Here is a 27,634-nt window from a genome sequence, read left to right as displayed (position 1 = left end):
CCCCGAGGATACCCATCACCCTGCCTTGTGACAGCCAATAGCTTTGAAGGCATATTTGCACTCATCTTTACCCTGCAAGAGTGTTTTTGTAGAGTTCCATAAATATGTCTTCTGAATTCACAGAAATACGTGTTTCTGAGTGGCTTCTATTCAATCGTATAGAGAGAGAGAAGTTACAGTCGTCGTAATATTTCTCGTTATCTGGATATTTTACACCATGTGTAAAATTCTGATATTTAAGCAGGCAGTTTCCCCACCCTAAAAACTTTCCGTGAGATTCTTACACTGAACATACATGTGTTCTTTCTCCCCATCCCATTGGCTCTGGTGCTCATTTGTGTCGCGCACCCATGGGACCCCTGGGAGCAGTGCCCTGCAAGGACAGCGGGTCTTTCTTGGGGGCCTCCCGGGCATGTCTCAGAGCCCAGGGTCCCCCGCCCGCTTCCCGGCAGCATCAGCTGATGTCTCCCCGACCACGGGGGCCACACAGGACACAGAGAACTGTGGCTTCTGGGGCTTCAGGGGGTCGCCCACCGTGGGGCAGGCAGTGCCTGGTGGGAAGGACACTCAGAGGTGACGCCGGAGGGGTTAGCGAGGAGAGGCAGGGGTGGGGAGGAGGGCCCAATTCCCCCTCCCCCAGAAGAGACCAGCCCCTTCCAGCCTTGAGGGGCAGCCCTGGGCAGGGCGGGAGGCTTGGACATTGCCTATGCCCAGGGCGAGGAGCTTCCTGGGTACTTCGCCGCTGACCTGTGCAGTGAGACTCGGACAAAAGTCCCATGAGGGAGGCCCCCACCTCCAGAGCCCTTGGTGCTGTGGCTGGGAGGCAACCAGGGCTCTAACCAGCCTCTTCTCCTCTGTCAGGACATTAACGAGATGGTCGGGACCGAGCGGCCGGACTGGCAGAACGTGATGCTCTACGTGACGGCCATCTACAAGTACTTTGAGACCTGAGCACCCGAGGCCCCACGGTCACCCCGGACCCAGCGCCCTTCACTCTGCCCCCGGCCGCCCCGCAGCGTGTGAGCCCTGCCCCCGGCAGGCGGGGGACTCAGCCTGTGTGGCCCGCGCTTGGGCCAGGCTCTTCCACCTGGCCTCTGCGGCCAGGGCCCCACGCACACGCTGACCTGCTGGAGAGATTGGGGAACCATTAGCACTGGGGCAGGAGGAAAGGCTCACTCACGGTCCAACCTAGGGAAGGGGATTCGTGCGCGGGCAGCTCCCTAGGTTGTGAAAGCTTCCTGCAGCACCTCAACTGCTCGCCCCTGAGAACCGGGGCGGGGTGGGGGGAATGGGTACCTGATAGGCCCCTGCTCCCCTCCTGTGTGACAGGGCATCCTCGCCGGCGATACGGACCGTGCCCCCCGCCCTCAGGCTCTGCCAATCTCCAGCTCCAGGGGCTCGGAAACCCAGCACCAACCTCAGGGTTCCAGACAAAGGAATCTTTCCTAAGGAGTTCTCTTTTTTTTCTTATGAGCAATACTGGGGGGAAATGGCTCTTGTTCTCTTAGTACCAAAGTTAAATTGTTTTGGTAAGTGTAGCGATAAAACAAAATCTGGACATAAGGTGATGAAAGCCAGAACCGACGTCGCAAGAAACAGGAGGAAAAGCTGAACAAGTCAAGGGGCCCGGATTGGTGTGCTTTCAGTCCCTGAGTCGCTCGGAAGTGACCCTCCTGGCTGGGGTGGAAGAAAGTGCCTTAGTTCTGCAGGCGAGGCTGCCGCCGCCATCCAGATGACAACCCTCAGCCCTTCTTGGGAATAGGGAGCCGCTGTTGGTTCAAACAGTTTTGAGACCTGCACTTCCAGAACACAAATAAGCAGGAGGAAGAGCGGCCATTGCCCCACAGAATGCGAGGCGGGGGCTCGGGGAGGCCGCCCAGCCAGCCTGGGGGCTGCAGCTCCATGCGTGAGCAGGAGGTTCAAGACCAGGGGTCGGACGAGTTGACAGCCCAGGGCGGAGGGCGGCTGTGAGACAGGCAGTACGTGCAGCCCGCTGGCCCAGGTCACCGCCTGCCACCCCCGGGGAGGCTCCTGGTGAAACGCCTGTTTTCAGCTGCAGAGCAGCGCCCAGCCCAGAGCACACAGGAGACCCCTCCTCCCTGACAGCCTCTGTCCTTGCATCTGCTGCCCTGTTGGGCACCTGTGCTGTCAGCTGAGTGACTGTCAGGGGAGAGTTGTTGCTTTTCAGTGTCTCTCCACTTGGTTTTTCTCTCATCTGCCCTTATGGCGGCCTGTGTGCCTGATCTGCGGCCACGTTTTTGCCTATTTATTATGTTGAGGCGGCTGTTTTGGCCAGTGGAGACTTTCCTGGGTCTGCAGTTCACACCGCTGTCCCTGGCGGCTCCTGCTACAGGGCCTGGGGGTGGGGGTTCGCCGGTGTCCTCTGGAGGAGCGTGGCCACTGCTGAGGGGCTGGTGTTGCCCGGCCTCGGGCCCCGGGGTTGGTGACGGGGCAGAGGGGGCTGCAGGGAGGGCTTCCTGGGTGCCCAGCCGCCTCTCTGACAACACGCCGTGTGGCCGGGCTGCCCACGATTTCCACATGGATCCACAGCTGAGAAGGTTCCAGAAGCAAGACATTTCGCTTTTCCTGGTAGGATCCTTGTACTGTTGGCTTTAAGGGGTGACCCTGGACGGTCCTGTGTTCCTAGAAGTGGTGCTGTGATGTGCTTTGGGTCCAGTGGCAGTTGCTGCGAAGTCTCCAGGAAGACATCCTGCCTCCTCCCTTCAAGCACAAGCTTTACTGCAAAAGGACCAGTGTTGGTTTTCTCTCGACCACAAGCTTCTGCTGATTGATGATACTGTTAAGTTTTTGTTCTAGTAAATGTTCTTGAATGTATTAAAATTGTCGTGACACATCAGGCTTGGGCTTTTCTGGGTCGCTGTAAACAGGACCCTCGCCACCTCCGGGGACTGGCTGTGGCAGGGAGGGCGCCTGAGCCCACAGGCCAGGAGACGTCGCCGGGGGGCCTGAGTGGGGTGGGGCAGGGGAGGCTTTGGCCATCTGCCTGCATCTGGGGTGGGATGGCCCAGGTGAGCCATGCGGCCTGGGCGGCCTTGTGACCGCGGAGGTTCTGTAACGGGCACCAGGCCCCAGAAGCACCGCCTGAGCTGCCCCCACACCCCCCACCTGTGGCCCAGACATGTGCTGCTCTGGGTTGGGGAGGGTGCCTTGAGGTTTTCTGGGTTTTTTTAGAAATGTGTCTTCTTGGAGATAATTTTGAGAATATATAAAATTATAGAGAAAAAAAATAATTATACCACTCACAGGCACCCAACCAATCAAGCCTTTCTTCCTGGGCATCTTGTGTGGAATGACAGTGACTCCACAGAGCACAGCCGGGAACAGCACTGCACCTCGTCACGTTGCACATGACACAGGTCACGTGCAGAGGCCATGGCGTCCTCTCCTGTTCACACTGGCAGACCTGGGCGCTCCTCCCAGGCCTGCGACCCCCTCCCCAGGGTCAGGGTTTCATCTGGTAACTGATTCGCTCCCCGGGAGGCCCAGAGCCGCCAGCTGAGTGGAGGTGTGTGTGTCCGAGAGCGGTGGCCTGGCTTCCGGAGCGCAGGACGGGGTACGGCTCCGGCTTCTCCCCACTCAGCAGCTGTGTGGCCAGGGCTATGTGGCCGGGGCCAAAGACGCTGAGCTCCCTCCCTTGGCTGCTGCAGGGAGGTCGTCCAGCCAAGGCCACAGGCTCTGAGACACGGGCCTGTGGGCCCTGCATGTGGCGGCAGGAGTGGGGGACCCCACCCGGGACCCTGGGCAGTGGGGGAAGCGCTGCTGTTTTAGCTGCTGCCTCGCAGGGTGGGGTCCCTCCCCAGAACACTCCTGCTTGCTGTGCCAGCTGCCTCAGGAGCAGACCGACTCCTCACCTCCAGAGCCTCTCCGGCGTGGCTGGGCAGACTGGGGAGTGTCCTCTTGGGCTTGGGGAGGCCTGGCTTCCCTCCCACGGCACAGCACTCCTGTGGCCCAGGGTTGGCCAGGTTCTGTCTGAGGTGGTCCCTTAGTGGGGGACAGGGACAGACATCAGGGCTCTGGTGCCTGCAGGCCCCGTGCTGTGTCGGGGTGAGGGGCGGTTTCTCGTCAGGCCCCAGGTTGCTGGGATAGTGCTGGCCAGGGCGCCAGCCCCAGCAGGCCGGGACTTCACTGGGCTGCCCTGGTCATTGGTGCAGGAGGCAGCGTGGGTGCACAGAGGACAGGGCTCCACGCTCCCTGGGCTCGACCCGCCCCCTTGGCGGGGAGTACTTGGGAGAGCAGGCTGGGTGTGGAGGAAGGGCCAGGAGCTGGGGGGCTTGTGGGGAGGGGCAGAGGGTAACTGGACATGGCCTGCAGTCCGTGCCACCCCAGCTGTGCCAGGCCCAGGGCAGGGGCCTTGGATGGTGATGTCTGCATTATGGGGGGGTGGGGGGTAGGGGCGGGGGTCCAGGGTTCCAAGGAGGGAGATACCACAAGGTCTGGAATCTTAGGTGGCAGAACCAGAAGGGCTGGGGAGGAGTACGGGGTGGAACATTACCAGCACCCATCAGGCAGGAATCAGGGACACCCAGGTCTCCCCCAGGTCTGCCACCAACACCTGTGAGGGGCTGGGGCTCTTCCCACCTCTGCAATATGGTCACCCCAGGAAGGGTCCCCCTTGGACCGTGCTCCCAGGCTCTCTGTGAAGCGGTGAGGGAGGTGCCTGGTGAGGTCTGAGCCAGGGGTCCTGGGAGTGGCAAGGGGTGGCTTTCATGTTCTGGCAGCTGCTGCTGTGTGGGTGCCTGGGGCCCTGGCTTAAGGCCATTCTTAGGTTGGTGAGTGACAAGTCTCGCATGCCAGGGGCTGTCCCTGCCACCATTGTCCAGGACAAGGCCCCACTCCCACCTGGGCCTCAGTTTCCATATCCACAGGGATGCACCCAGATCAACTCAGAGGCACAGGGTTCCCAGCAGGGTTGCCGTGTGACACCAGAAGTCATCGTGGGCTGAAGCATCTTCCCAGGACTGGGCTGGAGGATGGGGTGGTCCTGCAGCTGCCTGGCTGCGGGCGGCTGGGGAGCTTCCTCATATGATTCTGCTTTTTGGGGGCCTTAGTCTGAGCATAAACTGGAGTCCCGTGAGGTCCCCCCACTTCCTCAATCCCAGAGCCCCAGGAAGTGTGTGGTGCCCGCTCCTTTAGAGGAGAAGTTGGTGAGTACCTCAGGGTGGCCTGGCGGTTCCCAGGGACACTGGCCCCGGCACCCACTGGGTGCTTCATCCTGGGTCTGGCCTTCTTTCTCTGGCCCAGCTGGCCCCAGAGCAAACAATCGGGCCAGAGGCCACCCAGGTGCATCCTGGATAGGAACAAAGAGCCCGCGGGAGTAGGTTGGGGGTGGGAGTCTGAGAATGGAATTCTGGAGCGGGAGAGCCCAGCTGGCCCCCTGCCTGGCCTGCCGAGCCGGGCCTGGAGGGAAGGAAGGGTGGGTGCCCACAGCCTTCACAGCTTGTCTTGAGGCTGGGCAGGGAAACCAAGGGCCCGGAGGTAGTAGATGGGGCCGGCCAGGGTATCCCTGAGCCCATCACCCTAGGTGCTGCCTCAGGCCTGCAGGGCTCCGCGAGCCTGGCACCTGAGGAGGACTCTCAAGGCCAAGGGCAAGGGGCTCGCTGGCTTGGGGGGCGGGGCAGCAGAGGGTACCCCAGGAGGGCCTGGAGGAGCACATCCGCTCCATGGGGGAGGCAGAGTTCGTGAACAGCCCTCCCATGTGCCTGTTTCCTGTCATGTGCTCTCTGGGCAATGGCTTCACTGGGGACCTGGACAAAAGCACCTGGCAAATGACACAAGACCATTGGAGCAAACCCCCCACCCCCTCCTATCTCTAACAGGGGCTGCTGTAGAGCAAGGCTGGGGACCATGCTGCTTCGAGGCCAGGTGGGTTCCAGGGCCTAGGGAGCTGGCTCCAGGGCTGGAGCCAAGCTAGGTCCTGCTGACCACCCTAGGCCTGGGGCACCCACACCGAGGAGGCACTTCCCACTGGGCCCCACGAGTGAACTCTAAGGGCTTTGGCACCCTGGCCCTGAGGGCCAGCTACAGAAATGAAGCCTTCAGCCCCTGGGCGCTGGATGTAGCCATTGTGGGGGCAGGTGTGTGCATGGCCAGGCCACACCTGGGGAGGTCTCGGCAGGACAGCCATTGGGCCCCAGAATGGAAATGGCAGGGGAGAGCTTCATGGGGACCCATGCTGGGGACTAGGGGACAAGAGTGACCCCAGTATTGGCTGAGTGTTGGTCTCTGCCCTATGAACCCCCATAGTCCCGTCTGGGCCCCTGGTGACTCTCAAGCTGTTCCCTGCATGTCTGTTGAGTGAGGACTTGAGTGAATACGGGCCCAACAGATGTTGGCAGGAGGGTTTTGTCCCAGCTGTAGGAGTTTGTCCCATGTAAAGGCCCAGAAGCAAGGGAGGGAAGCCAAGGGCCTGGGGGGAGGGTCCCTCAGTGGGGCAGCACCTCCCCAGGTTCCTCATGGTCTGACTGGCACAGCTAAAGAGGAGGCAGGGCAGGAAGGCGACAGTCCCACTTCACAGGTGAGGCAACTAAGGCAAGCCCAGCCGAGGTCCTGATTCTCCTCAGTGGAGGTGAGTGCGGGGGAGGACGGCAGAGCCAGCTGGGGCTGAACCACAGCCTGGACTGGAGGGTCGGGGCAAGGCAGCTGACGAGGTTGGAAATCAGGACGGGGAGGTTCCCAATTTGAACATTCTCACGTGCCTCTTCCCATGAGGTCTCAGGTTTTTCTCTCATGTCAGAGTCCCAGCCCCTCCCAGCATGCCCTTTTCTGCCTCCCTGTGCCTGGAGACGGGGTCCCACTGGACATCAGGGGAAACGGGGAGCAGGGGATCCAAGCTGGCTGAATGGGGCCGGCAACAAGCTGGGGAGGCTGCCAGGCAATGGAGGCTGGTACCTTGGGCTCTGCTCCTGGGATGGAGGAGCTGGCCAAGTGCCTGTGCAGGCTCCCACTTCCCACCCGCCCTTCCCTCCGGCCTCTGCTCCCACTGGCCTCCACCCTGGGGGCCAGCAACACCCCCTCTCTGCCCCATCCCACCCCGCCGTGACCCTGCTGGTCCCAGGAGGTTTGAGAATGCAAGGTTCCTGCAAACCCTTGGCCACCAACACCCTGGCCTCTGAGAGGCTCGTCCTGCTGTGCACAGGACTGGGGTTACTCCACTTCTGTCCAGATTCAAGGGTCGAAGGGAGTCCCCTTGTGTGGCTGGACTGGGGCTGGATGGATGTGAGGTCGTTTCCAATTTGGAATCACCACAACATGGATCTGTGGGGTGGGAGGAAGATGAAATCCCAGCGCAAGGGTCTGAGATTCCAGGTTAGTCAGGGATGCAGAAGGTGACTCCCCCTCTCTTTGCTCAGAGCAGTTGGGGAGGGAGAAGGACCTGACCAGGCACCAGAGCTGAGGAGTTCTTGGAGGGATCACTGGAATTGGGGCTGACTTCTTAGAGGCATCTTTGAGCTGAGGTACCAGCCCTCCACCCCCACCAGCGCGGGACCAGACTTAGGGAGGGAGAGCAAGGCTGTGGACCGGGCTGGCAGGCGTGTCCCTGAGGTCCCTGGTATGAGGCCGAATTTTCTCCTTCAGGAACTGGGGAGCCATGGAAAGATTTGAGGAGAAGCAGGCACAGGACGCTTCCCGGGATGACACAGGGGTACCGACCCGCTCAGCTCCGATGATGAGGGACAGCAGGGTTCCAGGAGGACCCAAGCGGCAGGGGCAGCCTGGGGCTTCTTGGAGGAGGGGAGGGAGTGTGGCTCTGGGCCCCAGGGGTGAGAGAATCATCGAAGGGGAGGGGGTGTGGTCCGGAGGGAAGTGGCCTGAACGGACGCGAGAGCTGAGAGGGCGCGCCGGAGCAGGAGGCGGGCATCAGCCGGACTTGTGGGCTGGCCGCCCTGGCGGGGCCACCTGGCCTCGGTTTCCCCACGCGGCGGGGTGGAGCGAGAACCGCGCGGGTCTGGAAGCCGCCCTGCAGGGGGCGCCCGCGGGCGGCGCGGCCGGAGCTGGAGACCCAGCGGCCGCCGAGACGGCGGGAGCCGGCGCGCTAGCAGCAGGTCAGCGGGGTCCCGCGTCCGGGATCCCCAGGGTCCCGGGCGGGCGGCCGGGCAGGGTGGGGCCGTCGGAGGCTGCAGGACTTGGAGGGCGGGAGGCGCGGGTCCCCTCCTTCAGGTGCCCTGCCGCTCCGTCTCTTCCCGCCGACCTGAGAGAGAGTTCGTGGGCCGGGGTCCGAGCCCTGCCCGCAGCGGCGGCGGGAACAGCGGGTGCAGGGGCGGCTCGGGTGCGGCTGTCGCCCTAAGCCCGGTCGCGGGACGGTGCGCAGACCCTCTGGGCCGCCCTGAAATGGACCGGAAAGTGCGCAGGGTAAGCGGGGAGGGGAAGGGGCGAGAGAGCGCGGCCCCAGCGTCAGGGGCGGGAACTTCGCCGGTGCGTCCGGGGCCACGGGCCGCCCGGGTACTCAGTGAGTCCTCGGGGCGCGCCCTGGCCTGGCTGGGCTCGAGGCGCAGAGGCCGGCCTGAGCAGGGCGGGCCGGACCCCGCAGACGAGAACTTCCACAGGTGGAGCTGCCGAACGTCCAGGTGTTCCCGGGAGGCTGGGTGAGCAGACGGCGTCCGAGCGCCTGGGGCGCGGCGAGAAAGGGGGAGTCGAACGCCGGCCGAGCGCGGGCGCGTCCGGTGGGCAGTGGTGGCGGGAACCGGACTTAGGGGGCCCAGGAGAGGCCGGGGTTGGGGGCGCGCCTCGGACTGTCCTGGCCGTCCGCCTGGCTGCCCTGAGCCGACGTAGGAATTGCGGGAATGGTGGCGGCCCTCGAGGGACTTGGCGCAGGATGCCCAGGGGATCAAGGAGGGGCCGGGGCCAGCGGAGCAGAGATGTCTGCGTTGCGGGCGCGGCCACCGCGCTTGAGACTTCAATTTCCCCGACTGTACAATGGGAGGAAGGCGGAGGCCGAGGGCTCCGCAGGGGAGAAAAGAGAAGAGAGGGGCGGGAGGGCGGGTCCCCAGGGCGGGTCCGCGGGTCCCCACCCCCTTTTCTCTGGACTGGAGCTGACCCCTGGGGGAGGACTAGGGCGGCCCCTTGTGCCGGTTCTCCCTCCCCATCTCAGGCGGCACCTAGGCCCGCTTCCACCCACAGGGCCTGTGCTCCGTTCCCACCTGGAGCTCAGGCTGCCCTCTCCTTGGCCTCTGCACCCTCAGAAGACACTCCATGTCACCTCTGTGTCGCTAGGGCTGCCCCTGGGTGTCCTGGCCCTGGGGTCCATGATGGAGAGTTCTTGGGAGCACAGTGGGCCAGGGAGGCTGTGTGGCGTCAGGGGCTGCCTCCTTAGTCCTGCTGGGGCTGGTCCTAGATGCCTTGGGTGGGCTGGAAAGGCTCTGCCCTATGGGCCAGGCCCCCTCCCAGGTTCTGGTCCATGGCGGGAGCTCCTCGCTGAGGCTTGTCCACACCTCCTTGCTCTACCTTTGCCCTTTGGGGTTTCCCTAGCTCTCCCAGGTCCTGGTGTCTCTTGAGCCACTGCCCCTCCCTCCCTATCCCCTCAGTGCAGACCAGATTCTGGGCTAAGCTGGCTTCTCTGTTCATCGCCTCAGGGAGGCTGAGGGCAGCCCAGACATGGCTGGCAGGAGACAAGCTTTGGGCCAGGTGGGTTTTGGTGGACTTGTGTGTTGCCTTCCTCACACTGGCCTGGGAAGTGCAGGTCTCTGACCACACACTGGTCCTACCCCCAGGAGTCCACAGCCTAAGAGGGCAATGGCTGGCTTCAGGGGCAACCCAACGGACCAGAGACTTTAATGCCCAAACCTGGGTTCTAGTCTTGATTCACTTGCTGAGCAGCCCTGGGCCAGTCATTGCCCCAGCAAACCTGCCTTCTCATCTGTAAAACAAGCATGATGGTGCAAGCAATGCTTAACGTTCAGGGTTGTGGTGGAGAGTAAATGAGAGACAGGCATTGGTTGTGGGGGACAGATCGGGGTCTGTGCTTGAGCTGGGGAACCTGGGAGGGAGGCTGTTAGCCTTATGGGGTTGGGGGGGGGGACACCACAAGAGATCGCTGTTGGCCGAGGGACGTGTGGACTGGAGTTGGATTGGGAGCAAGCACCTGGCATCACACCCTGCAAAATGTAGGGCCTCTAGGTGGCTCTGGGCAGTGTCTGCTGTGTAGGACCACAGCTCCTGGTGGCCCTCAGCAGTGACCTGAAATCCCTCAGCAACTCTTGCTCCCATTTAACCTGCCTGATTCCTGAGCCACCTGACTCTGAGTGAGCTGGAACTGCCACCCCAAGTGTCTTGTGGGGGTCAGTCTTGTCTGCTGAAAGATGTGTATACATGAGAGCCAAGGTGAGTGCAGCCAGAGGGAAGGCAAGGGCTTGAAGGATGGGCTGAGAAGAAGTTTTGGTGAGCGTGTCAGGGGACCCTAAGGAGATCACTGGTGTCAGGTGCTAAGTTGACAAAAGGATGAGCTCCGGCCCCTAGGGAAGGATCTGGGCCTGGGAAGTGTTGGCGGCCACAGAAGGGAGGGTTTGCCCCATGGTCTGGAGGTTGAAGGGAGCAGTGGGAGTGCGGTGCTAAGGGTGGGCCCCTGGAAGCCTGTGCTGGGCCCAGATGGGGGAAGGGAAGTGAGGAATGGCAGGAGTTCAGAGCTGGGATGCAGGGAGCCCTCCCAAGAGACTGCTCCCCTCCTGGACAGGGCTGGGAGCTCTGGGTGGTGGGAAGGAGCAGTTTAGTGGCAGAGGTCCCCCAGCCCTCGCCCCCAGAATCATGGAAGGGGGCCCTGGAGTGTGGAAGCCATGGGATCCTGACTCCTGATGGGGACTGGAGGGGCTGGATGGAGGGGAAGCTCAGCTGCCCTCACTCTAGCTGGGGGAGCAGGGTTGCGGGGGGAGATGGGGGAGGGAAGGCAGGATGCTTCAGCTTTCCAGGACCCCCGCAGGCCTTCTCTGGCATGCCTCTGGTCCTTGCACAGACTGTTGCCTTTGCCTGGAATCTCCTTTCCTCTCTTCCCCGACCCTTCAAATCCAGCATGAATGCCCCCTCCTCTGAGAGCCCTTCCAGACTCCTCTGGCCCACAACCCCTTCCATAGGACAAGCCTGTTTCAGAAGTTGCTGGGCAGGGTCTTTCTGTGGTTCCCACCTCTGTTGATGCTTGCGTCAGCCCAGCTGTCACCTAGAAGAAAGGCTGCCTTGGTGCGCCATGGAGAGGCAGTCAGTGCCACTCTGGTGCCTCCCTGCTGTCAGGGTAGTGGTTTCTGCCCAGAGGCCCCCAGGGCTGGTATGTGTCTGCCCATCTGTCACAGAGCATTCACCTCTGGCCCCTCAGTGGCCTCTGCAAACCGTGAGCAGGGTACCAGGGGCCACTGAGTGACCAGGAAGCAGTGGCAGGGCTGTGCTGGAGTTGGTCTGGCTGACCCTCTTGCTCTCTCCTTTCAGCCTCCAGGGCTGCATCATCACATCTTCGTCCCAGGGACCCCAGAAGTGGGTCTGCCTGCCTCCCATCCTCAGCATACCCACCCTCTGGGAGCTCCTGAGGCTGTGCACCTGGCACTGCCCCTTCAGCAGGCCAGCCTTCTGTCAGGGTCCCACCCCGGGCCCACTAGGGTCTATGTTCTCAGGGCCATTTAGAAAGTCCCCCCCCCCATCTTGACCTCTTCAGGCATGGTAGTGCCTGTCGTCCCGCCAGTAGAAGATTCACTTGAGAGAGGTGTGGGTGCTGAGCCATGTGGGTGGGGAGGCTGTCTCACTGTGGCCTGCTGTACCAGAGGGGCCACAGTGCAGAGGGGAAGCCTCTTGTTCAGGGTCTCAGGGAGTATGGGATGGAGCAGGAGTGGGACCCCATCTGGGTTCCTTGCAACACAGGGTGGGCACGCAGAACTTTGTGTGTGGAGTGGCCCCTTGGAGGGGGGGAGTCAGGTGAGGCGGCCCGTGGGGGTGAGTGGCCACGTCAGGCTGGGAAGAGGCAGGGCCTGTGGCCTCTCTGGCATCTGACCTGGACACGAGGGGGTGGAAGGGGGATTCTGGGCCCCCAGCAGGGAAAGAGGCCCTGCGGCTCCAGGCGCTGCTGATGTGGAGGCTGCTCTGGGGGCTGGGCTCAGTGCAGGGAGCAGGCTCTCAGCCCCAGTCCTGCCCACATCCTGCCCCCAGGCTCTGAAAGCAGCAGCTGCACACCCCAGGGGCCGTGGGGGAAGGGACACCACTGGTGCCTGCCAGGGTACCTGGGGCCCAGCCCTCACAAGGTTCCTGAAGTTGGAGCTGCTAGCAACCCTGCAGGGAGGGAGAGAGGGAGGGAAGAGGTGCCATGACACAGTGGATGCTCACCTCCAGGCAACACTGGAGACGGCCCTGATCTCATTGATGGGTTCGGAGAGGGGCCTGGCCAGTCCCAGGGTCCTGGGGTTTGGGAGGCTCGTGCCCAGGCCTGGGCCACTCCAAAGGCCACTGGAGGGCTTGTGGTTGGAGCAGAGCTGAGCTGCCTGTCCAGCTATTTCTCCTTTGCTTGTTGACCTCTCCACTCTCCCACTGAGTTCCCTTCCCATTGAGGTGCTGCTGCTCAATCTACCTTCCATTTCTTTCAACTACCTGCTCTGAGGTTTGGGTGAGAATTCCACAGTGCGGTCTTCAGATCCCCAACTGTCTCCTCAAACTGTATGCACATGACGACACATCAATTGTGTTCACCTCAATCCCTCTGTTTTTCATTTCCAGGATTTTTATATTATTTCTTGTTCATATTTGCCTATTCTTGTTTTGATTCTGCCAATAATTCTCATTCTTGTTTATGGATACTACTCCTTTATCTCTTTGAAGATCCTAAATGTCTTTGAAAATCATTATTAGATTACTATATTACCTTCATCTCTTCTGGAATGAATTAATCTCCATATTTTGGCTGCTGTTGCTTATCTTTCTTGCCCTTAATTTTCCTCCTGTGCTTTGAAATTGTGGTTTGCAGGCTCATCTTAGTGGGAGCTGAGGTCTTGGAAGTGGGGAGTGACCCACACACCTGGGTAGTAGCCAGCTCTCAGGACAGTCTCCTGGGACAACTCTGCCTTAAGGCCCCCCACTGTGGGCTCAGGGCCTGTTGGGGTCAGGCTCAGCAGCAGGTGGCACAAAGCTCCCTGTGCTCTAGCAGCTGGGATGCTGCCGGGCACAGAGTAGGTACTTGGAAACATCTGCTGTGAGAAAGTAGTAGAGGATTCTCAGGCTGGGATTCTGGAGCCCAGGAACAGGCCCATTGTGGCTGCAACAGGCCCAAGGTGCTAGGCTGGCCTTGGTACATTGCCCTTAGCTGCACTCAGGAGCAGGTGTGCAGGGTCCTGCCTGGAAGTTGGCGGGCACTTCTATCCAGCAGGCTCTGGGGGGTACAGCCACCACGTGGGCATGCGTACAGAAAGCCTTGCTAGTCTGATGTACAAGGGGCCAGGAAATGTGTGGGTTTTGATTAAATGAAGTTTTAATTAAAGTGGCCAGGCTGGTGAGGGTAAGGAGGAAGGCGGGAAGAAGCGGCAGTTTTGAGTCTAACTGCTGGGGAATCCTGTGAGGTTGTCCTTTCGAGGCTTATCTTGCACCTTCCCCAGCATGTAACTCTTATCTGTATGGGATGGCTTCTGCCCTCTGCCCTGTCCCCAACAAGGGACAATCACAAGGAAATATTCCATTATTAATATTTCATTTCCCCTCTTGGCTAGCAACAGATGACTCAAGGATTAATTAGAGCCAACAGAGAGGGATAGGAAATTGCCAGATCGTGGCCCCGCCCCCAGCCCCCTCCCCCTGGGCCTCCAACCTTCCTGTCACTCTCGCTCTAGGAGGCCTCTGAAGGGAGGAAAGCAGAGAGGGGCCTGGAGGCCCTAGGAAATCTTCCTGCTGCTGTTTTTCATGGGCATTCTCCCAGCCCTGTTCCACCCTTTTATGCTCATGGTAAGACTGGGAGGGCATTAGCCTCTTTGGGCCTTAGCTTCTTCATCTGTAGAGTGAAGTTCATGGGGCCGGCCAGTGAGAACACAGATGACCCACAGGCCTCTGCACCCTCATTTCCTGAGCTCCCAAGCAGGCCGCACAAACTATTGTAGAGCATCTGGAGTGGAGTCCAGGCAGGTGGGCCCTGGGGAGCACAGGGCTTGGTGGCTCAGTGGTGGCTGGAGCCTGGTTTTCCCCAGCTGACTGTGTACGTTGATTCCCAGTTCCTGTCAGTGACTCATTCGTAGCTTGAAACAGGCCACCATGGAAGCATTTTACTACAAAACTCTGGCAAAGGCCCCAAGTTAGGGCGCCCCCAACCCTGGGCTGACTTGCGGTCTGACAGCTGGGAAGCTCCAAACTCCTCCCAGCTACCTCCCTGCCCTGCCCACCCCGCGGTGCCTTGGGCTCCACTGATGTGCTCTGCTTGGGGCTGGGAGATTCTAGTCTGGCAGATAACCAGGTTGCCTGTGTGGCCAGGCAAGCTTCAACCCGGGATGTGCTGGCAGCTGCTGGAGGGCCTGCAGGAAAGCTGTAGAAGGCAGATGGGGAGCCCAGTGGGCAGGGAGGCAGCCTTCCAGACCCAGCTGGCAGGGGTGTGTCTGGCTCCTTGCAGGGCTGACCTGGGCTGGAGGGTCTGTTGTATCCAGTGAGACTGGGAAGGCACCCCAGGCCTGCTGGACAGTAGGAAGGTGCCTTCAGCTTAGTCAGGAAGGGTGCTGGTACCAGGTGCTGTGAGGCCTGAGAGCCCACAGTACAGAAGGTGATGGGGAAACCCCGAGGATTTAGGGGTCCCGAGTCTGCCAGGAGAACCTCACCAAACAGAGGGCTTGGGTTAGGGTCCCCAAAGGCCCTTCCATGCTGGGCATCCCAGCTCACATGGAGTCAGCCCAACATCCAGATCCAGGGCAGATGCTAATGATGTGACCCCATCAGTAGGGCTCCGGGCAGTGGGGCCAGACAGTCCACGTTCAGCTCCACAAAAACGTGGTACTTATCTGGGTCAGGTGGATCATTGGTGGCCCCACCTTATCTGACCCTGGGCAGGACCCTCTGAATCTGGATGATGGCCTAGGGCCAAGTCAGGTTTCTAGCCTGGGCTGGTTGGACTGGCAGAGGCTGAGTCTCTGTCAGTGCAGATTCCCCAGGAGAGGCTGAGGCCAGGGTAAGAAGGATGGCAGGGGGTTGTCAGGAGGCCAGGAAGGTGGGTGGGTGGTTCACTGGTGGTAGGAGGCAGGGTCCCCGGGGCTCACTGGGCCTGACTGGACAGTGGCCCGCTGCTGGTGGTGCTGAACCTGGGAGGCCCCCAGATGGGAGGCAGCTCTGGGGCTGTCTCTTCACTCCTGCAGAACGAGGACGAGACCCTGGACACATAGCCTCTGCAGTCAGGGTGCCCCTGGTGAATGCTGCTCTGGGCTGCAGGCCGGGAGCACCAAGGGACACTGTGTGGCCAGAGATGGCACCAGGAGACTTGGTCTGCCCCACCTCCACCAGTGACATGCTTTGTAAGCAGCTGGCTGGCAAGTGCCCTGTGCACAGCAGGGGCTCAGTGGGACTTGTCCGTGGCCCCTTGGAGGCAGGCTCCTGCCAGGCCTGGGAGAAGCCGTGGGCTGTAGGAACCCCTTGGGTTCTCAGGAGCTCGGCCTCCTCTTCTCTCTCCTGCTTCCTGGGGCTGGGCACTCCCCTCCAAGCCTCCCAGTGGGCATGGGGGACGCCTCTCTGGTGTACCTCTCCGTGCCCACCCAGCTCCTGCCACCTGAGGCAGATCGGAGTTAGAAGGAAACTTGGGGTCATCTATTGCAGCTCTACATCACCTCCTGGACAGGGTAGGGGGAGCCTGGCCCTTGGAATACAGGCAGGGACAATAAGCAAACTTCTCCCAAGGTTGCCAGTCCTCTTGATCCCTTGTATCCTGGAAGAGAGAGGGGGGATGCAGCCCCGAGCCCACACATGAGCCTGAAAGGCAGCTTCAGGCTTCTTGTTCCCGGGCAGGCGGCAGCCACTATCCATGTGCACCTGGACCCCATGAGAGCCCAGGACTGGAGGAGGGGGTGGATTTGGCATGGAGGACACTGCTGGGCAGCACAAGTGAGTGTGACAAGGGGGAGGTAGAGGTGATGGGGAGAGGCCCCTGGACTGGCAGGGGCGATGGAGACTGTTTCACAAGCTCAAGGGGGATCCCTGGGGGTTTGGGCTGGAGAGACTAAGACTTCTGCTTCTACTGGGTGTCACTAATTCTTTACATTTCTATGACATTTTGACTGGGGGAGCCCTTTCAAATGTGTTCACTCCCTTCTCATAGAATCATGGGTGAGAGCTGAAATGGCCCCCAGAGGCTATTGGGGTCCAACCTCCCCACTGTATCAGTGGGGAAACTGAGGCCCAGAAAGGAAAAACATTGTTGCCCACAGTCCCCAGGCAAGCCTGGCTGAGCGCACCAGCCAGGCAGGGAAGCAGGCTGGGGAGCAGGTGCGGGAGGAGGGAGTGAGGGGGGAAGCAAGGCGGCCGCCCCTCCCAGATGTGCAGTCAGCTGGCGGGGGCTGCTGAGGGGCGGGCTCCCTTTGTGCCTGCTCCAACACCCTGTGCAGCACCACCAGTGAGGGCAAGAGGGCTTACCTGCAGCAGTGGGAGACAGGACCAGAGGGCCATCAGATCCTCCCAGATCAGAGCTCTGGGGTCTCTGGGCCTGTTCCTTATGCGGGCAGCATAGGTGGGTGCTGGTAGTCCCCAGGGAGTGCTCTCGGGGGGGATGGAGCAGACTGAAGCTGGCTGAGAGAGACGGTGGGTGGCCCTGGGAGATCCAGGGGTTAAGGAGGCCTTTCTGGGAGGGAGGGTCGTGGGGTAGTGGTGAGCTCAGGGACCCAGGAAACTGGCAGAGCTGCCACAGAAGGCTTGAGAAGCTGAGCCTGGGGGCCACAAGTGACTCAACTCTGAAAGTTCTCGGCTCCTCTGGAAGAAAAACAGACTGGGGTTGATCCCTGGCCCTCTGTGTCAGGTGGCAGAGGCAAGGCACGGTAGGTCGTCCTCAAGCTGATGCCTGGCCTGTGGGGAGGGCGTTGGGGAGCCGGGGCTGAGGGCTGCCCCTGGGAATCTTCAGCTGTGCCCCTGCCAGTGGTCCACCTCCTCACGCGGCTTCTCCCTTGGCAGGTGCCTCAGGAACTCTGAAGCTAAGCTGAGCCAAGATGCCGCCAGAGCCCCTGGAGAGGGCCTGGTTTCTGAAGACTCGGAGTTGGCTGTGAAAAGCCCTTGGGGAGGCCCCCCCAACGGCAGGGACGCTCCTGGCTCCTGTGAAGGGGCTCAGGGCCTGGGCAGGCCAGCTGTGCTGCAGCTATGGACCGTGACCTGGCCCAGCCTGCGTCCTTGCTGACCCTGCCCATCTGCAGCTATGCCCAACATGGGCTCCTCGGTGTACATCATGGTGGAGCTGGCCATTGCCGTGCTGGCCATCCTGGGCAACGTGCTGGTGTGCTGGGCTGTGTGGCTGAACAGCAATCTGCAGAACGTCACCAACTACTTTGTGGTATCCCTGGCGGCGGCCGACATCGCCGTGGGGGTCCTTGCCATCCCTTTCGCCATAACCATCAGCACGGGGTTCTGTGCCGCCTGCCACAGCTGCCTCTTCTTCGCCTGCTTCGTTCTAGTCCTCACGCAGAGCTCCATCTTCAGCCTCCTGGCCATCGCCATTGACCGTTACATCGCCATCCGCATCCCACTCCGGTGAGCCACGTTCTCTTCCCTGGTACACCTCATGCTGGGGGCCACATCTGTGAAAAGGCTCCCTGTGCCAGGGTCTGGTCTGTGCCAGGATCAGGGTGAACTTGGGGTTAGGATTTGGTCTGGTGTCAGTGTGTTGAGCTGAGGACAGGGCCATGGGGCTCAGTCTGGGGCTGCCCAGGGCTTGGCACATGGCCAGCACTTGTGCCACACCAGCTGTCCCTGTGGGCACAGGGCAGGCTGGTCCTTCCCAGGCTCCCCTGGGCTACATGGGTGAGGCTGCCGTGTTTTGGCTGTTGGCAGATGTGTGCAGCCCAGGCCTGGGTGGGCGCATCTGGGCCGTTCTTCACACAGCATGACACTGGGGCAGGGTGGGCACCACGGGAAACCACAGAACCTGAGAGCTAGAAGCCCGCCCACCCACCCGCCTGCCTTCCTCCAGCTCCTCCAAGCCAGCCTGCAGCTTGCACATTAGGAAAATGACCCAGAGAGGGGAAGTGACTTGGTCAAATGCCTTCGTGAGTCACTTGGACCTTTATGCAAATTCTGTGCTGCTCAGTCACCAAGTGTTCATGGGGGACGGGGGCTGGCTGGTGGATGGGGGTTTTTATGGTGAAACTTTTGTGAAATGACTTCAGCCATGTATTGTGTAAACGAAGACATTCCCTGAGGCTGAGTTCACTTAAACGCAGCCTCCACCTACCACCACCGACCCATGGACAGGGCTAGAAAGTGTGTCCCTCCCCGCCTGGGGGCCTTCTGCCCTACCTCCTCGCCCCTCCACCCTGGAGCTGGGTTCCACTGCCTAGATAGCTGCAGGCCCTGAGGGAGGTCTCAGAGGATGGTGTGCCCCCATCCAGTGGCGAATTCTCTGAACCAGAGTAGTCCCACCAGCCCCACGCTGGGCTGAGGGTGCCCCAGCCAGGACAGGGAACAGGCTCAATGAGCAAATGGAAATATAGAGTGTCAAACCCAGGGGCACCCTTAGAGGTCATTTTCTCTCATCTTATGGATGGAAAAATGAGGCTCAGAGAAGGGAGTCAGCCCCCAGGGCTACACAATGAGTTGGTAGCACAGTCAGGACTGGGCCTGGGAAGAAACATGACTGCCACCCTCGGTGACTTCAGTCTTTTGGGAGCTGGTCATAGGGTGGCCCCAGTCTCCCAGAACCTGGGCCACCTGGGCTCTAAGGGAAAAGCAGACACTCTCATCATGCTGCTCAAATGAAGGAAGGAGCCTGGGCCCCGTGTGGCCCTCCTGGAATACTTTGTCTCGGGACAGCCTAGGACCCTTGTCAAAAGAAAAGGGGACTCTGGCTGGTCCTAATAGAGGACTAGCCTAAACGGGCAGAGCCAGAGTCCAGGCTCGTCCAGGACACAGAGGCCTAAGGGCTCCCAGGCTGGCTGATTGGTGTCCACTTCGGGGCCAGGCCAGTGTGGGCTGGGCCGGGCCGGGCCGGCCCTGGCAGAATGTTCAGTGGGGAGCAGAGGTGTCGTTCTCACTTTCTTCCCTGATTCAAGGAGCAGTGGATTCAAGGGAGCGATCAGGGCTGCTGGTCTCAATCAAAAGGGCCTTGGCTTCTTTTTCTTATCTCTGTTTTTCTTTTTTTTTTTTATTTTGTTTCAAGATAGATTTATTGATTGATTTATTTTTTTAACATCTTTATTGGAGTATAATTGCTTTACAATGGTGTGTTAGTTTCTGCTTTATAACAAAGTGAATCAGTTATACATATACATATGTTCCCATATCTCTTCCCTCTTGCATCTCCCTCCCTCCCACCCTCCCTATCCTACCCCTCTAGGTGGTCACAAAGCACAGAGCTGATCTCCCTGTGCTATGCAGTTGCTTCCCCCTAGCTATCTATTTTACGTTTGGTAGTGTATATATGTCCATGCCACTCTCTCACTTTGTCACATCTTACCCTTCCCCCTCCCCATATCCTCAAGTCCATTCTCTAGTAGGTCTGTGTCTTTATTCCCGTCTTGCCACTAGGTTCTTCATGACCTTTTTTTTTTTTCCTTAGATTCCATATATATGTGTTAGCATACTGTATTTGTTTTTCTCTTTCTGACTTACTTCACTCTGTATGACAGACTCTAACTCCATCCACCTCACTACAAATAACTCAATTTCGTTTCTTTTTATGGCTGAGTAATATTCCATTGTATATATGTGCCACATCTTCTTTATCCATTCATCCGATGATGGACACTTAGGTTGCTTCCATGTCTTGGCTATTGTAAATAGAGCTGCAATGAACATTTTGGTACATGACTCTTTTTGAATTATGGTTTTCTCAGGGTATATACCCAGTAGTGGGATTGCTGGGTCATATGGTAGTTCTATTTTTAGTTTTTTAAGGAACCTCCATACTGTTCTCCATAGTGGCTGTATCAATTTACATTCCCACCAACAGTGCAAGAGGGTTCCCTTTTCTCCACACCCTCTCCAGCATTTATTGTTTCTAGATTTTTTGATGATGGCCATTCTGACCGGTGTGAGATGATATCTCATTGTAGTTTTGATTTGCATTTCTCTAATGATTGATTAATGATGTTGAGCATTCTTTCATGTTTTTCAAGAGTCAAAAGTCCCATCCTCCCTCATGCAAGAGGATGGGACATGCTGTGTGACTGTGGAAAGTCAGTTGCCTCTCTCTGGGCCCATTTTTCATCTATAAAAGGGGCCAGGTTTCTATCCCTCTGAGCTCACAAAGGTGTTCTGAGGACCCAGTGAGTGGACTGGAGTGATGGGTCCCTGAGGAAGGATGGCAGGGTGGGGTGGATGGAGATTCAGGTCTTTCTGAAGCTGCTGGAGGTTCAGAGCCATGGACCTGGCCCCCCCCGCAACCCCATCTGCCTGCCTGACTCCCACAATCTTCCAGAGCAGGACCTAGTTCCACCCAGACCTTGGCCATTTGAGCTCCACTTGATGATAGGGCTTGGAAGGGTCAGCCTGGCTGTCTTGGGTCAGGGAGCCAATGGGATGACGGTGGTGAGGATGCTCAACCCCCTTGGGGCAGAGAGCGCCACAGTTGCCAGAGGATGTTGGCTCAGCGTCTCCTTTGATCTTCTCGGCCGGCATTGTGGCCAGGCGGATGTTATGACCCTCCTGTTACTCGTGGGGAGGCCAGAGCCAGAGAAGGAAAAGTGTCTCCTGACGCGGGGACTCCAGGGCCCTTCACGCTGCTCCAGGTCCCCTTGGGTCCCTCCACTTTCCTCTTCCTCAAGGGTACTGGGCTGGCGAGGGCTGGGAAAACGAGGTACGTAAAGTTGTCCGTGTGGGGCTCCTGAGAGCAAGCTGGGCATCAGTGGGGACTAGATGGAGGCAGATGGTAACCCGGGGCAGCTCTGGGACTGCTGCCTGGCTCAGGGTGCCCATTCCTGCCCCCCTTCCTCTGTCCCCTTCCAGCTGGAATCCAGTCTCTCCTGTGTGCTGTTTCCTGATCCACTCAGTAAGTCCATTTGGCTACCCTGAAGTCTAGCCTCTGACCGATGCTCTGGATGCCTAGCTCCAGGCCTGCACCATTCACCATTAATTTCTTTTTCTTTTTTTAAAAAAGAATTCAGTTTCAGAAAAATCTTATGTGCTCCTTCCCAAGTGCACAGACCCTACTGGGCTAGGGCAGGGCCTGGACAGAGGCAGGGATGGGAGCTCTCCGTGTCCCCAGAGGATAGAATTCCCAGGGTGACAGACAAAGGCTTTCTTTTCCCAGGGGAATTCCACACCCCTTGTCTCCCATCTCTCACTTTAGCCCCTTCTGACTGCTCTCCCCCTTTGGGAAACAGACCTTCTTATGGGGCAGCAGAGTCCTGTGTGGTGAATTGTCCCAGGGAACAAAACCTGAGTACCCTGGCTTCTAAGGGGGCAGGATTGGGAGAGAGGACTCCCTGCAGGAGATGACGCCATGGGTTGCTGGGGATGCGTTGGAATGGGCATTGGCGTGTGTGGGGGAAGGGGTAACAGAAGGGGGCCAAGCCTGGACAAAGGCCACAGGGAAAGAATAAGCATGTGGGCTCTGGGCCAGGGAGAGGTGACAGAGAGGAGAACAGGCCTACAGGGAGGCTGTGAGGCTGGCTCAGGCCTGCCCATGCCTGGGAGGGAATTTGGGTTTTAGCTGTAGGTCAGTGGCTCTTCAGTTCTTGGTCACTGGCTCCTTTGGACAACTCAGGAAAGCTCTGCCTTCTCCTGACTGAAGGGCAAATGCACGGGAAGCCCTGACCTGAATTGTGGGGGGTGCTATTGGATCATAGGGTAAGCCCCCAATGTGAGTAATGGGGAGCCCCCAGGAAGGGGCAGCTTGTGAGCTGGAGGACACAGGGATGCAGAAGCACCTCTAAACGCGGGGGCTGTGGTTCTGGCACCGGCTTCCTATGACACTTCTGGGCTCCCCAGAACAGCAGAGCGTGACCCTGGATGGCCTTGGCACCCCCTCCACCAGGCAGGCAGTCTATGTCTGAGGCCCAGGAGGGCAAGATGTGACTGCCTTAGTCACAGACACAGCTCAGGGGATGGGAGATGCTGCTGGGCCAGGCTGTGGCTTGGCCATGGTTCCATCTGGGGCCTAATGTTGATCCAGTCCCCTGGGAGCCTGGGTCCAGGGCTCTCAGCCTAAGAGGCTTTCTTTCGAATAACAAAATTAATCTATTTGGTATCTTTCTAAAATAAATAACACCTGCATGTATTACAACATCAAAAAAGAGCAAAAGCATACACGGTAAAGAATTGTCCCCCTTGGCCCACCTCAGCTCCCTTCCTGGAAGGCAGTGTTGGGAATCCTTCCAGACATCCTTTGCACACACAGACAAGTGCTATCAATGTGTTTGTGTTTCTGTTTCTGTCCCCAGGAGGGGCTTTCTTTTCAGAATGCAGTGGCAGACTTCCTCTCCTGGGTTTCCTCATCTAAATGTAGACAAGTGGACAAAACAGGGATTTTCAAACCGTGTCCCCAGAAGCCTTCAGGCTGGGCCCTGGCTTCCCCCACAGTTCATTCGTTCAGTGAATATTATTAAGCCTCCTCTCTTCCTCAGCAGCTCCAATTCTGTGATTGCCTGGGAATGCAGGTGAGAAGGGTTGCTGCTGGAGAACAATTTGAAAATCCCCAAAGCAGGTGGCCTCCAGGATCTTCTACACCATCCCTATTACTGCTTGCTTCTGCTTGACTGCCTCAAATGACAGGAGCTTCACCACTGCCTGAGGCAGTCCATTTCTCCTGTGAATAGCTCATTTACCCTGAGCCACAATCCATCTCCCTATAATTTTCACCCAACATTTCTACAATCTGCCCTCATGGGACAGTGCTCACAAGCCCCAGATTCTTAGTCCCATTTTACAGATAGGGAAACTGAGGCTCAGAGAGGCAGAGTGACAACATGGCTAAACAAGAATGCACCATCGCTAGAACCTAGAGAGGGAATATGCTTTTCTTCAGAAAAATATCAACGTTAAAATAGCCTCCTGGGACTTCCCTGGTGTCCAGCGGTTAAGACTCCGAGCTCACAATGCAGGGGGCCCAGGTTCGATCCCTGGTCAGGAAACTAGATCCCACATGCCGCAACTAAGAGCCCGCATGCCACAATGAAGATGCCACATGCCGCAACTAAGACCCAGTGCAGCCAAATAAATAAATAAATAAATATTTTAAAAATTAAAATAGCCTCCTATTCAATCAGGTCATATAAATTACTATTTGTAGAGTACTAAAAACAGTGCCTGGCACAGAGCAAGTGCTATATAAGTAATAAATGGGGAACAAAAACCTGTGACCTCACGTTTGAAGCTCCAGAACAGGAAATAGGGCAGTGTAGGCTCTCTGTGGCTTGGCAGAAATGGGCAAGTCCATGATCCTCTTCCTGCTGCAGGCACCCAAGCCCCCAGTGAATGGGGCTGCAGAGCTCGGGAGAACTGTCCTGCTAGGTTACTGTTTGGGTTCAGAAATGAGGAAGTTACCTTGGCCCGAGTTGCCTCTGGATTCCTGGAACGTCCAGGCAAGTCCATTCCTCTCCTTGGGCCTCAGTTTCTCTACCTATAAAATGAGAGGGTTGGAATAGATAAGAGGTCAGAGGCCACCGTGTTTTTTTTTCCCTTAATTTGAATTAGTTGACAAAATTTAAACAATGGGAGATTTTACCCAGAAAAATCAGCTCCCAGACCTTCCTGAGATCTGGCAGCACTGGGCAAGTTTGCATGGTGCGGGGGGAGGGGGGAGGGGGGAGGGGGGTGGCTGAGTGGTATCAGCTGCCTCCTGCACACAGGGTAAATACCCACCAGCCTGCCTGCCTCACACGTTTGTGACCTCTAGGCCCCTGTGTTTGCTACCCCATGGACTAGTTTCTATGGCTACTTCCAACTCCGGAATTAAGCATGTTTTTCCTTGACACCTACTATGTCCTGTCTCAGTGATGGTAATGCATAGATGGATGTAGGGACCCAAGGGGCCCCCAGCCTTGGGAGCCCAGATTGGGTAGGGATTAGTTGAGCTTGGGTAGGAAACTTCTCTGAGAATCTGTCTAACCTGAACTTAGAAAGGATGAGTAGGGTTTACTAGGTACAAAGGAGGGCAGTCTGGTGTTGCCGGAATCAAAACTGTTAAACACAAAGTCATCCCTCAGAGATTACTGAGGTCACCTTCCTCAGTCAGGGAGATGATTTTTTGATTGCCCTTTCTTTTAATAAAATCTATACCACCCTTTTTTGTTGGCCTGAGGTCAGCTTCTGAGCCAGCAGATCAGGCCACTCCCCGAGTCTGGAACTGAGTCTGGTGCTCTAGAGTACTGAGTGATTTGGGGCAGACTACTTCTCCTCTCTGGACCTTAGAATCTCATGCAACTCTTTCCTCTTGAATGTTAAGGCTTATATAAATGTTAAGACATACTGATCTCATCTCTCTCCAGAGGGCTGTGGGTGAATTTGGAAGGGAGAGGCGGTATCTCATTTGGCCCGGGACCTCCACCCCTCCTTTTCCCACCTGTGCCACCTCTCCTTGGGGGCTTCTGGAGACCCTAAGTCAAGTGGGGAAGGAAGAGCATAAGCACAAGAGATGTGAACCACCTACAGGTTTGATCTGGCTGGTTCGGTCCCCAGCCAGCGAGTACCCTCCTGACCCGTTCCCACTCTAAATAAAGGGACACCCACTGTAGCATCGACTGAGATCAACATGGAGGTTATAACTTCTCCCCTCCTCGCCCCCAAAATCACTTATTAATTCATTCAAACCAAACTAATTAAGTCCCAGGACTACTCGTAATACTATTCAAAAATCATCTGGACGTCTGTGCAGTGGTCTCCCTTTCCAGGGTGCCTGCTCTCCTGTTACCTCCTGTGAGAAAAGGCCAGGCTTGGCCCTCCCCTGAACAGAAGAGGATACTGAGGCTAGGAGGCAGGAAGTGACTGGTCCAAGACCTCACAGCCAGTGGATGAGGGTACAGGTTGCTGCTCTGGGTTTCTGACTCTTGGACCTTCCTAGCCCTGGTTTCCCAGGCCTCTGACGCTGGTCTCCTCTCCCCAGGTACAATGGCTTGGTGACAGGCACGAGGGCCAAGGGCATCATTGCAGTCTGCTGGGTGCTATCGTTTGCCATCGGCCTGACTCCCATGCTAGGCTGGAACAACTGCAGTCAGCAGGAGGGCAGAAACCACTCGCAGGGCTGCAGGGTGGGCCAGGTGGCCTGTCTCTTTGAGGACGTGGTCCCCATGAACTACATGGTGTACTACAACTTCTTTGCTTGTGTCCTGGTGCCCCTGCTGCTCATGCTGGGCGTCTACTTGCGGATCTTCCTGGCGGCCCGGCGACAGTTGAAGCAGATGGAGAGCCAGCCTCTGCCGGGGGAGCGAGCTCGGTCCACGCTGCAGAAGGAGGTCCACGCTGCCAAGTCGCTGGCCATCATTGTGGGACTCTTCGCCCTCTGCTGGCTGCCCTTGCATATCATCAACTGCTTCACCTTCTTCTGTCCCAAGTGCAGCCACGCCCCACCCTGGCTCATGTACCTGACCATCATCCTCTCCCACACCAATTCCGTGGTGAATCCCTTCATCTATGCCTACCGCATCCGCGAGTTCCGCCAGACCTTCCGCAAGATCATTCGCAGCCACATCCTGAGGCAGCGGGAGCCCTTCAAAGCAGGTGGCACCAGTGCCCGGGCCCTGGCAGCTCACAGCAGCGACGCGGAGCAGATCAGCCTCCGCCTCAATGGCCACCCTCCCGGGGTGTGGGCCAATGGCAGTGCCCCCCAGCCTGAGCGGCGACCCAATGGCTACACCCTGGGGCTGGTGAGTGGAGGGAGTGCCCGTGAGTCCCACAGGGACACGGGTCTCCCAGACGTGGAGCTCCTCAGACAGGAGCTCAAGAGAGAGCGCCCAGAGTCCCTGGGCCTCGAGGGTCCCCAAGCCCAGGATGGAGCAGGAGTGTCCTGATGATCCACTGAGTCTGCCCCTTCCTAAGGGAAGGAAATCTTTCTCTTCCTGGTTGGTGGAACCAGTCACGTTGAGAGAAGAGTGCATGTGCCGGAGACCCTTCTCATGGCCGGTTCCCACTTTGGACTGAGGAGGGAGCCCCAGCTGGAGCAGCATGAGGCCCAGAAGGAAGGGTTTGGAGTCCGAGGAAGCAGACGTTTCATGCTGGGAGGCCCTGCATCAGGCCGGAGCCCCAGCACGAGAGCATCTTGGCTGGCCAGGGCTGGTCCCCAACTCCAGAAGCACCTAGAAATGCCACCTTGTCTCCGCAGAGCAGCTGTGGCAGAGCAGGGTGGCTGGCCTGAGGCTGGGGAGTGGTTCCAAAAGGTCCCCTGCCACACACACACCATCCTCCCCAGACTTTCCAAGGATTCAGGAGCTATTGTGCTCAGAGGTGGCGTTTGACTATTTTTTCCAGGAGAAAATGTAAGCGTGAGGAAACCCTTTTTATCTTCCCTCCCTGGTTGCTGGCTCTGTTTCAGCCCTGCTGCTAACCTGGCACCAGGAGTTGGCCCAGGGAGACCCAGGCAGCCCTCTCCCGCTGCCATGAGCTGCCATGCACGTCTCCTTCGAGGACGGCGAGTTGTAATGGAGCCGTGCCAGAGCGTGGGCGCAGGGGAGGATGTCGGGGCTGGCCAACATGGTTGAGCCTGGGGAGCTCAGAGCTGCCCAGGTAGAGGCCCTATCTAACTGCCTTTCCTTCTGAAGGGAATGTTTTTTTTTTTCTGAGATACAATAAAAATGAGCCACGTTGTGTTTTAAGCTTGTCCAATGAGAATGGTGTCTGAGTTCCTTTCCCTACTCCACAGCCAGGCCTGGCACACACACATGGGTATGTGTTGCAGGTGTGAGAGGTGTGTGCGCATATGTGCAGACAGCCTGCCTGCCTGGGGCCGTGGTGGGGCTCCCAGGCTCCCATCTTCCTAGGGAAGAGGCTGCCTGGATGCACCAAAATCCAAATGCCCATGTGCAGCCCCAAACCTGCGTTCCTGTGAGAAGAGGGTGTGAAAGGAGGGGGCCCTTTCTCTAGCTGCTCTCCCTCCAGAAGCCACAGACCCATCCAGCCCTAGGCATTCCCTCAGTGTGGGGACCAGGCTCCTCCCTCCCTCATTACCTTCCTAATGTCCTTTGTAGGTCTCCTATGTTACCTTCTCAGAGTTGTTTCCTTCACTCCCCACTGCCCTGCTCCACCCCTCAGCTGAGAGGGGATCTAGAAATGATGAGGGGGTGGGGTGGGGGGCTAAACTGCCTTCCCCTGGAGTCATCCCTCCTCCTACTCCCACAAAGAAACGTACAAGGAACGGGTGTTTCCTGCTCTAATGCCGTCTCTGGGGCCCCCTGCCTAAGGAGGGGGTGCCACCCTTCTGTGCTGGAGAAGTCTGAGGCCCAGGGGAAATGAGCAGCCTGCCCCAGCCGGAGGGCCAGTCTTGGTCTCAAGTCTCGCAGGCACACTCAGGGCGAAGACGGGCAGGAATGTTAGAACTTCACAGGTAATCCTCACGCAGCCCTGGGAG

General features: G+C 58.3%; 2 protein-coding genes across 6 annotated transcripts in view; both read left to right on the top strand.

The window, feature by feature from the left end:
- Positions 1 to 2,846, top strand: part of SPECC1L (sperm antigen with calponin homology and coiled-coil domains 1 like) — a 120,169-nt gene extending 117,323 nt beyond the window's left edge. For all 4 annotated transcript variants that reach the window (XM_061169082.1, XM_061169081.1, XM_061169079.1 and 1 more), the window contains one exon: positions 862 to 2,846. In XM_061169082.1, coding sequence (XP_061025065.1) covers positions 862 to 951 — 90 coding nt within the window. In that variant the 3' untranslated portion in view covers positions 952 to 2,846. The remainder of the gene's footprint in view (positions 1 to 861) is intronic.
- Positions 2,847 to 7,963: 5,117 nt separating this feature from the next.
- Positions 7,964 to 26,892, top strand: ADORA2A (adenosine A2a receptor). 2 transcript variants are annotated; one of them, XM_061170048.1, is made up of 3 exons: positions 7,964 to 8,063; positions 17,101 to 17,670; positions 25,178 to 26,892. In XM_061170048.1, exons 2-3 carry the CDS (start codon positions 17,339 to 17,341, stop codon positions 26,079 to 26,081), a joined length of 1,236 nt encoding a protein of 411 aa, XP_061026031.1. In that variant the 5' UTR covers positions 7,964 to 8,063; positions 17,101 to 17,338; the 3' UTR covers positions 26,082 to 26,892. The 2 variants fall into 2 exon arrangements, with proteins under 2 accessions (XP_061026031.1, XP_061026032.1); XM_061170049.1 differs by lacking the exon at positions 7,964 to 8,063 and adding an exon at positions 8,419 to 8,603.
- Positions 26,893 to 27,634: the final 742 nt, after the last annotated feature.

The sequence above is a fragment of the Eubalaena glacialis genome, chromosome 15 (genome assembly GCF_028564815.1).
Source record: "Eubalaena glacialis isolate mEubGla1 chromosome 15, mEubGla1.1.hap2.+ XY, whole genome shotgun sequence".
Taxonomy (NCBI): Eukaryota; Metazoa; Chordata; class Mammalia; order Artiodactyla; family Balaenidae; genus Eubalaena; species Eubalaena glacialis.
This window is presented reverse-complemented; position numbering and strand designations above follow the sequence as displayed.

Bases quoted from the DNA above. Each gene is read 5' to 3' on its own strand.
- ADORA2A (XM_061170048.1), top strand. From the start codon at position 17,339: ATGCCCAACATGGGCTCCTCGGTGTACATCATGGTGGAGCTGGCCATT. The intron at 17,671-25,177 runs GTGAGCCACGTT...TCCTCTCCCCAG, and splicing joins GCCATCCGCATCCCACTCCG to GTACAATGGCTTGGTGACAG.